Source organism: Rhizophagus irregularis, chromosome 18 (genome assembly GCF_026210795.1).
Source record: "Rhizophagus irregularis chromosome 18, complete sequence".
Taxonomy (NCBI): Eukaryota; Fungi; Glomeromycota; class Glomeromycetes; order Glomerales; family Glomeraceae; genus Rhizophagus; species Rhizophagus irregularis.
The window spans coordinates 1,416,423-1,427,024 of NC_089446.1; the positions used below are offsets into that span (position 1 = coordinate 1,416,423).

At 28.8% G+C, this 10,602-nt stretch overlaps 4 protein-coding genes across 4 annotated transcripts; 3 read left to right on the plus strand and 1 right to left on the minus strand.

Annotated features, from left to right (window-relative positions):
- Positions 1-620: 620 nt before the first annotated feature.
- OCT59_009952 (uncharacterized protein) lies at positions 621-1,100 on the minus strand (the record flags this gene model as incomplete). Its single annotated transcript, XM_066132693.1, has 1 exon — positions 621-1,100. One exon carries the CDS (start codon positions 1,098-1,100, stop codon positions 621-623), a length of 480 nt encoding a protein of 159 aa, XP_066000310.1.
- A 1,292-nt stretch (positions 1,101-2,392) lies between these two features.
- On the plus strand, positions 2,393-2,916 carry OCT59_009953 (uncharacterized protein; the record flags this gene model as incomplete). The annotated part of the gene is made up of 2 exons (XM_066132694.1): positions 2,393-2,635; positions 2,704-2,916. The coding sequence occupies 2 exons, from the start codon at positions 2,393-2,395 to the stop codon at positions 2,914-2,916; spliced, it is 456 nt and encodes a 151-aa protein (XP_066000311.1).
- A 994-nt stretch (positions 2,917-3,910) lies between these two features.
- Positions 3,911-4,114, plus strand: OCT59_009954 (uncharacterized protein; the record flags this gene model as incomplete). Its single annotated transcript, XM_066132695.1, has 1 exon — positions 3,911-4,114. One exon carries the CDS (start codon positions 3,911-3,913, stop codon positions 4,112-4,114), a length of 204 nt encoding a protein of 67 aa, XP_066000312.1.
- Positions 4,115-5,213: 1,099 nt separating this feature from the next.
- On the plus strand, positions 5,214-5,977 carry OCT59_009955 (uncharacterized protein; the record flags this gene model as incomplete). Its single annotated transcript, XM_066132696.1, has 3 exons — positions 5,214-5,318; positions 5,444-5,615; positions 5,691-5,977. The coding sequence occupies 3 exons, from the start codon at positions 5,214-5,216 to the stop codon at positions 5,975-5,977; spliced, it is 564 nt and encodes a 187-aa protein (XP_066000313.1).
- Between the last annotated feature and the right edge of the window lie 4,625 nt (positions 5,978-10,602).

Here is a 10,602-nt window from a genome sequence, read left to right on the forward strand (position 1 = left end):
TATCGAATTGTCAACGATTTGACCAATGTTGAAGTAACCGTTCAAAGTGAGGCTGACGATATAGAGTTTCCAATTGTTGATGAATCAGTACAAACGGATATATTAATTCTGGCTTTTTAACCTCTCTCTCAGCCAAGACCGTTTGACACGATTTCGTCCTTCGAGACGCAGAATTTGGAAATTCGACGTGACTGCATCTTATGATACCGATACTGTCATTTTTTTGAATTTCGTCTATGTCTGTCTTATTATATAATTTATGACATTTCAGACATGACACGAAACTATGGAAATGATCTTTCAGGCCAAGTTGAATTCTTGCCAGATATAGAGAGTCAGGAAAGCTATCATAAATGTCTCCACCGATTTCTTTTAACACTATTTTCATGAATTTTAGTTGAGATTCGGTCGCTGTTTCAGGGAGATTGAACTTTTTCGAAAGGTCATTATCCACAATAAAATCCATAAAAATTTATCATCGATTGTCATTTTTTCTTCCTCTTGATATGATTTAAAATCTGGTGGTGAATAATTTTCAAAAGTATCGGCAAAAGTTTCATCATCTGACTCATTGCCATCAGAAGAAGAAGTATCAGTATATTGTTCATAATCAGAATTGCTCAAATCTTCTGTTCCTGAATGTTCGAGCATAATTTGTGGGCGATTTGCGTAGCTTCTTGTACGTCTTCGAGGTAAAAAATATATTCATTTTCGTTGTATTCTGGAGTTGTAGAATTATCTTTTTCATTTAATGGAATTGTTGTCAAATCTTCTTCTAAAGGAGTTATTACCAAAATCTCTTCATTTAATGGAGGTACCAAAATATCTTCATTTATCGGATTTTCTTCTAACGAAGTTATTGTCGAATCCTCTTCTTGATTAATTAGTAACAATAAAGCCAAACCACTATTAAGATTCGAGTCAGTTGTGTTTTCTACCGCTTCGTGAAGCATTTTGGTTCGTGTTATAACCAGTTTTCCATTACATTTGTCACAATAACAAGGGACTTTGGTTCTTTTTTTGCTAAACCTTCTAGAAGATAGTCGGTTTGCTATCCTTTCCGAACCCATAATTTGATTAATCGATCTTCTTTTCGTCATGTTTTATAAAATTTGATAAAGATTCGATTATAATTAATATGTACTTTAAAATTTAACGAAACTTTGACAAATGAAGTCAATTTTTCTCTTGAAAATTAAAATTTTATGAAATTTTTTTTTTAGTTTGAAAATTTCGGTTAAATTTAATCCGTTAGTAATTGATTTAATAAAAGTTTAATTTCAAGATTTCAATTAATTAAATTTTCAATCATGAGAATTTTTTTTAATTTGAAAATTTCGGTTAAATTTAATCCGTTAGTAATTGATTTAATAAAAGTTTAATTTCGAGATTTCGATTAATTAAATTTTCAATCATGAATTTTTTTTTAATTTGAAAATTTCGGTTAAATTTAATCCGTTAGTAATTGATTTAATAAAAGTTTAATTTCGAGATTTCGATTAATTAAATTTTCAATCATGAGAATTTTTTTAGTTTGAAAATTTCGGTTAAATTTAATCCGTTAGTAATTGATTTGATAAAAGTTTAATTTCGAGATTTCGATTAATTAAATTTTCAATCATGAGAATTTTTTTTAATTTGAAAATTTCGGTTAAATTTGATCCGTTAGTAATTGATTTGATAAAAGTAATAAAAGTCTAATTTCGATTAAACTTTTTTTAACGATTAATTAACTTTTAAATCAAATTTTGGTTTTATTTTTATCAAATAGACTTTTTCCCAGGAAAGCTTATTTTGAATTTTGAATTTATAAAGCTCCATCAATCGAATTTTTTTCGCAAAAATAATTTTATTTTTTCGATAAACAATTCTCGTAATTTTTATAAAATTTTTATAAAATCTGCAATACATTTTTATATTGATCGTCAAACGTAACTTTTATATAAATCGAACAATATTTTTCGTCATTTTGAAAGAAAGTTCTACTTTATTTACTAATTTTACTATTCTTCTGTTTATTAAAATCTCTATAAAGAATGTAACGATCTGAAAAAAAAAGTGTCAAAAAAAGTCGTCAAGAGTCTCACAAACAAACTTCTTCACAGGAATTTGTAAGTTCCAATTCTCCCAAACAAACGTCAATATCGAAACAACAATCCGCAGCTTCCAGTTCCGGTTCTATCAAAACTAAAAACAAGCATCGAAACAGGAATCCGCAACTTCCGGTTCCAGTTCTACCAAAACTCAAAAACAAGCATCGAAACAGGAATCCGCAGCTTCTGGTTCCGGTTCTACCAAAATTTAAAAACAAACGTCGATACCAGAAGCTTCGGAAGATAATGGGCCATTTCGCTTAGTGGTACCATCCAGCTTGTACTCACAACAAAGCAAGATGGTACCACCAATTCGTAATGTAACTGTACATAGGGAATTAATGCCCATTACACACACAGCCAAACCGTATAGGAGCAATGTACATAGGGAATTAACGCCCATTACACGCACCACCGAACCGTATAGGAGCAATGTACGCATCGCCGAACCATATAGGAGCAATGTACACACCGCCAAACCATATAGGAGAGAATTAACGCCAATTATACGTGAACCTTATAGTAGTAATTGGACTAGAGATGTAAATGGTGAGCTACAATTGACTTTTGTATTCATTTTAGAGTTCTGGTCGACTTTCAACGTTTTTAGAAACGTATGATGCGAGAAGAAAATGCCTACTTACGGGGAAGAATCGACGAATTAAATCGGCAACTCGATAATGCAAATGGCGAGTTGCGTGACCTATGGCTAGACGTTGGCCAATTACAATCGTATAACAATATACTAAGTCAGGAAAATGACGGCTTGCGTCACCGACATTCATCTGACCTTCAAGATATCGAATTTGAAGAGGATCAATGACCAACAAAGCGTAGGAAAGGAAAAAATCTTGTGCGCGATTCTGAAGATGAAATGGAAGTAGATGAAGAAGAAGCTAGGGTTCGTCCAAAAATCCTCTTTCAATGTATGCTTTTAACGCTCACTAAACTGATATATTGTACAATTTAGGCCAAGATGAAGACGATTCTAAAAACTTTTCTGATTGAACTAGAATTAAAATACGATGAAAAGTTTACCAGTGAGTTGAATGATAAAATTTTTCGACAGGTTATACCTCGACTAATTGAAGCGATGAAGCCAAGGTATACTCCACGATACAGGCAAGTCAAGTCTTGGCTCTCCGCTTTACATAAACATCGCAGAGTGCGCTTGTTATATAAACAACGTGGCACTTTAGACAAAGATAATCGCCGTCTACATCGAAACAATCGGTTAAATGAGGTAAATAATTTCTTTATTATTTCAAAAAAAAAAAAATCTCATCATTCGTCAAAACTTTAAATATAGAAAAAGGCACGTCGAGTTAAAGGCGCAAAATCGCTTTTCGACAAAAATGACGAAAAACTGGAGAATTATGATCGAAAAGAACTTTTGAATATTTTAAGTGACAACCGATATCACTCTCCAGAGTATTCTGAATCGGATGAGGAGCAACCAGACGGTAAAAGACATATCAATGTTTATAATCCGTCTTGGAGATCTGAAGAGGTTCGATAACTTATTTGTCGCATTTTTTATTTTTTATTTTTTATTTGTATTATTTTTTTCGTAATAGGATTGATTTTTTTTCTAATAATAGTTAATAGATTTATTACGAAATGTCTTGGACCAACACGCTTTCTCTCTTCAATCTGCACAATTGATACGAACGCGAAATTATGATGATGAGATATATAATATCGTCTCTCGTCATCCACGAGGTGCTTCAAATTGGACCTATGTGGAGCAGAATACGCTGGCCGATACTGACTGTTCTGAGCCAGAGACGCCAATTCAAACGATAGAGAATCTAATAATGGCGGAAGATGCGGAAGTGTCGGCAGAGATGGATGAAATAGTGGTAATAGAAGATTCAGAACCAACGGGAATGGAAGAATCAGAACCAACGGAAATGGAAGAATCGGAACCAATGGGAGTGGAAGAATCGGAACCAATAGGAGTGGAAGAATTGCCGGAAATGGAAGATGAAACAGACAAATGGTATAAATTTGTACTTTAATTTTTGTTTGAGTTTTTATTATACTAACTTTTTTTTCGAATTTTAGATTGTGAATTCGTCGGTTTTTTTCGGATTTTTTTTTGAAAATTATGGGATTTTTTGTGGAATTGTGGATTGAATTTTTTTTATTTTCGTAGGAAATTTTTATTAATTTAGTATTATTTCGTATTATTTTCGTATTGTTTACGTATTATTTACGTATTATTTTTGTATTATTGTTGTAAGAAATTTTTATTATTTTCGTATTATTTTTGTATTATTTTCGTAGGAAATTTTTATTATTTTAGTATTATTTTCATATTATTTTCGTATTATTTTCGTATTATTTTCGTAGGAAATTTTTATTATTTTAGTATTATTTCGTATTATTTTAGTATTATTTCGTATTATTTTAGATTATTTTAGTATTATTTCGTATTATTTTAGTATTATTGTTGTAGGAAATTTTTATTATTTTCGTATTATTTTAGTATTATTTTTGTAGGAAATTTTTGCGATTTAATTGATTTAATTAAAATAATTGGTAAATCAATCGAAATAAATCAGTTTTAAAACTTAAATTTGCTAAATTTTGTCAAAATTATTATGGTCGATTTTATTTATTTTTGCAAATCGGCAAATTAAATCAATATCAATTTTTAAACGAATAGTCGATTGTTTATGACGAATTTCATTTGCATGGCAGGTTCGAATTTTATTGATATGTACAGCCAATTTTTTTAACTAATTCTGAAACTTTGCCAATTTCTAATTGTGAGTAGCAGGTGTTACGGTGCAAATTGTCCATAAAATTAGTTGCTGATTTTTTTGGTACTGATCGGCTAATGTCAGACCGAATTTTGTCCAACATTCGGCAATTTAAAATTTTGCCGAAATGGACTATTCTGACCAGTGTGCTTCACCCATAAATAAAATAAAAAGAAAAGTTCAACGTTTAAGTAATGCACAAGAAGAACAATTTACTATTTTTTTTCAAAATCGTGAAAATGTTGCTATGAGTTCTTACTATATAGATGCGAAAACAGGGTTGCCAGTTCTATATCTTCGAGATCAAAAAAGTGAATTATGAAATAAGTTTACTGAAACTTATCCAAATGGTATGAAAAGATCAACTTTTATGGCACGTCTAAAAAATTCTACCAATTTGAAATACCGTGATGATCTTGGAGGTTTATGTCAAATTTGCAATGATTATGGATTTGAGGTATTTGAGAATTTGGCCAACATAATACGGAATAATTTCAAAGATAAAACAATTATGATTAGTTGAAACTAAATCATATTTACTTTTTACAATAACATATAAATTACTTATTAAAGATATTTTAGAATATGATTCTTGACCAACTTGACAAGCTGAAAAGACAATTAAAGCGAGATTTTGAAAAAGAACTAGCAGTTAATCCAGATGGTCAAGTTATTCACGATCCTTGTATTTCTCATTGTTTACCATATGCATTTGGAGAGTACAATAATAAACATAAAATACAATATTTAAAATGTAATTAACTTTTTGAATTTTTTGATTTCATGATTAAAAATACTTTTGAAAATTATTAATCACAACTTGCTGAAGCTAAAGAGCACCTGTTGTACTATCTTTCACATCAAGCATGCAAAGTATTTCTAAATGCCCAGTTTAATGCCACATTAGCTGAGTTGAATTTAAGTGGTGCAGTTATTATTGCTGATTATAAAATGCGAATATTACCACAATCAGCACATGAAACAAAGCAAGATTTTTTTGGAAAGCGTGGATGGACCTTGCATACTATTTTGATTTTTATGAGGGAAACAAATTCAAATAAATTAGATATTGAAGCTTATGATCATTGGTCTTTGGATACCAAACAGGATGCTTAGTTTACAGCATCGGCATTTGAAGCAGTATTTGAAACAATAAGTAAAAAGCCCAAATGGATCAAAGTAATATCAGATAATGATCCACATTACCACAATTCTGAACTCATGGCAATTGTAAGTTATTGGCATACTTGGTATGATATTGAAGTTTGGAGTTGATTGTTTCTTAAACCTGGGGAGGCGAAAATAATGGTAAATTCACATCATGCATCAGTAAGTTCTAATCCAATTGAAATCAATTGACTATAATATCTGATTATATTATACCATCATTCCCAGATAACGTATGCAATCAAATGATATTTACGAATTGGATGTGATTTATCAAGTGATGATGATATTGTTTAAGCAGTAAAAGGATTATCTGGAACTTCATTAGCTAATCTTGAACCCAATCGTAACAATGATTCTGAGAGTCATGAAAAAAATCAAAAAAAAAGTCAAAGATTAAAACAATCAAAGGGATTTCAAAATTATTTTATTGGAAATGGCCTTGTCAGGGTAATATGATAGATATATATGTGCTCGCCCATTACCTCATTTTGGAGCATGGAACAATTTTTCACCATCACATGTAGCCAAACTTTGGAATACGCCTCTTCACCAACCTCAACCATCAATATCTCAATATACTACTTCAGAAACACAATGGACTATGTCAATTGCATTAGAATCAGGTATTTCATTACGTTGGCGTATGTACTGTATATTTAAATTGATAAAATTACTGATGGTTATTTTTCAAATAATCTAGATCTAATAGAAAATGATAAGAATGCTGGTAATATAACTCAAACCTTTATGTATTAGTTACTATGAGATAACTTTATGTGTGTTTGAAAATTTTAGATGAAATTCTCCCAAATGAACAACCTAATGATCCAAATTCTTTCAATAGTAAAGAGGAAATAGATATTGGTAAGTCAAACTATAAACAAAAATTACATAATGAAGATATATTTATATACTTTACATTATTCCTTCCATTTAAATAATAGATCAAAAATTTCCATTAGCAAAAGGGTGGGCGTTAAAAGGTAATCAGAAATTGGGCAGAAGAGGTGGAAAAAGAATGAAAAAAAGAGGTAAAAGCCCTATTAGAGCTTTTTTTCCTGAATGGGAATTGTAGGTCAGAAGATAGGCTGAATGCTCGAAGTATGCGTGATGAACTATTAAAACATGTTGAAGCTGGTGAACTTGAAGAAGAGGACATCCTAAAAGTCAATACTATACAAAATTGGATAAATACATATACCTGTGTTTTTAAAGAAAGAGCTACAGAGTGTGATTTGGCTAATAAGTTTGAAAACGTCTTGAATTTATCAGAATAGAAGTTGTTATAACTTAGTTTATTTATAAAATAAAGTAAAAATGTATAAAAGTTTGGTGAAATTTAAAAAAATTTTACCTTCTGAATTCTTATTTTACCTAATAATATATGGTAAATGCCGCATGCTTCCAAGGTAAAGTTTGCCAAAAAAAATTTTTACGCTTGGTGGCTTTGAAAAAATAAAAGTATGTCGTTTACTTTATTGTTGGTTACTATTTTTAGTAAAATATGTTTATAATTTTATTACGTCAGAAACTGCCAAAATTAGTGTATTACGACAAATTAGTATATGATTTGTGTCAAATTTTATATGTAATTTCGCTAGTTGACTTGCAGATCATCAATTAATAAATAAATTATATAATTACATATGATATTCTACTTACTTTATATTAGTAATGAATTCTACTAAATATGATTATTTTTTTTTTAATTTCAAATTAATAAATATTATCTTTACTAAGAGGCGTGCCAGAAATCACGTGATTATGCTCAATTAGAAACCTGACTCCCCTACCTACCATGTAAGGATGGGTCTGCAAATGATTTTCAAATTCCACAATATTGCAGATTTTGGAGTTGAATTACGGTTAGTAGTTCGCAATTCCGCAATTCTAATTGACTTACATACAAAAACATCAGAACTAATAGTTCTGGAGTTTTTTTATATAAAAATGCCAGAACTATTGCTTCTGACATATTTTTTTATAAAAACGCCAGAATTATGGGTTCCAGTGTTTTCTTTTGATTTTTTTATATAAAAATGCCAGAACTATGGATTCCAGCGGTTTCTTTTAATTTTTTTATATAAAAATGCCAGAACTATGGGTTCCAGCATTTTCTTTTAATTTTTTTTATATAAAAATGCCAGAACTATAGGTATCAGCGTTTTCTTTTATTTTTTTTTATATAAAAATGCTGGAACTATGGTTTTAGCATTTTCTTTTAATTTTTTTTAATATAAAAAATGCTGGAACTATGGTTCCAGTATTTTCTTTTAATTTTTTTTATATAAAAATATCGGAACTATAGTTCTGGCGTTTTTTTTTATTTTTTTTTATATAAAAACGCTAGAACTATGAGTTCTGGTATTTTTTTAATTTTTTTTATATAAAAACGCCAAAACTATAGGTTCTGGCATTTTTTTTAATTATTTTTTAAAAAAACGCTGGGATAATAGGTTCTGGCATTTTTTTTAATTATTTTTTAAAAAAACGTTGGGACAATAGGTTCTGGCATTTTTTTTTAATTATTTTTTTTAAAAAACACTGAAACAATAGGTTCTGGCATTTTTTTAAAATTTTTTTTTATATAAAAACACTGGAACTATGAATCTCGACATTTTTTTAAATTTTTTATATAAAAACGCAGGAACTATAGGTTTTAACATTTTTTTTAATTTTTTTTATTAAAAATGCCAGAACTATTAGTTCTGACGTGTCAATTTTTATTTTTTTTATTTATAAAAAAATGCCAGAACTATTAGTTCTGACGTGTCAATTTTTATTTTTTTTATTTATAAAAAAATGCCAGAACTATTAGTTCTGGCATTTTTTTGCAGTTATAATAAGAGAAAACGCCATTTTAGCAGTTTTTTCCAATTACTGATCCACCTTTTTCTAAAAAATAAAATCATTTTTTTTTTAAATTTTGTTAATGAAAAATGATTTTTTTTTATGATTAATAATAAAAAGAAATATATTTTTTAGTAGTTAAATTAAAAAATTATATTTCATTTAAAAAAAATTAGTTTTTTTTGCAGACATTTCACAAATCCGCAAATATTCTGCAATCCTGCAAATATTCTGCAATTGAATTGTAATACTTTGGATATTTGCAGATTTGCGGAATATTTGTGGAATTGCAGATAATTGCGGATTTGCAGATCTGCGGATTTTTAGATTTAAAATCTGCAATGTTCTGCAATACTGTAAATCGCAATTATTCTGCAATTACATATTTGCAGCACTATCCTTACCACCATGTGATTGAATTCTGATTGGCTAAAAAAATACATACAGTATAATATATATTAATATATATATATTATAATACAATTAGTTTGCTATCTAATAATCCAATTTGCATAAACTTTTTTTTGTTTTGTAGCCCTATTTATTTATGCTTTATAAAATAAAAAAATTCATTGAAATTGGACTGCTAGATGGTGAAATAATTGCAAAAAAAGCTTGTTAATAAATAAATTATCATATATTATATACAGTCAACTTTTCTTATAACAAATTTTGATATAACGAATTTTACAATATAATGGATCTTCAGTATGATACAGATTTTAACATATGAAAAAAACCTCATTATACCAAATTTTACTAATTAAATGCTGTAACCGTTTAACAAAGTAAATTTTATAAACCGTATATGAAAAATGCCTCCTTTAATAACAAATTTTCTTTTATAACGAATTTTTTTTCAATATAACGAAAATATTTTGTATAACTTGCGTTTTTGCATTATAAGATACAATTATTATACGACAATATACCATAATATACAAAAATTTTCTGGTTATACCTAAGGTTGCTTGCTAAAACTTAGGGTTTAGGCAAGATGGCATTTCGCTGAAAAGCGAAATTCTGCTAAAACTATATTAAAGTTATATTAAAAAACTGGTGAAACTTTGGAGAAAGGCGAAACTGCCGAAACTTATTATAAATGCTAAAACTGCCAAAACTCTGCCAAAACTATAATAAATCTATAGTAAAATTTTGACGAAACTAATCGTAGGATTTTGAAGAGGTTTAGACAAGCAACCTTAGTTATACCAGATTTTTCCATCATATTAATGAATATTTCTATAACGAAGGCCTGATCAGTCTGGACGCCAACTTCGTTATATTAAGAGTTGACTGTATATATTATAATACAATTATTTTACTATCCAATAATCCAATTTGCATAAACTTTTTTTTTGTTTTGTAGACTTCTTTATGCTTTACAAAACAAAAAAAAATCATTAAAATTGAACTGCTATATAGTAAGTTAATTGCAAAAAACTTCTTAATAAATAAATTACTACTATATACAGTCGCCACTGGATATAACGAATCTGCCGTTCCAAGCGTTTTGGTTCGGTATATGGTGAATTCGATATATGATATTCATATTATATACCGAACTGTTCGGTATATGAATTTTATTCAATTAAATTATAGCAGCATATACTGTAATATTTAAAGTTCGGATGATTACATGACTTACTATAACAGATAACACTATGTTTTATTTAAAATTTATGTGTTCATCGATTTTTTAAGTATTTACCAGCTATTCA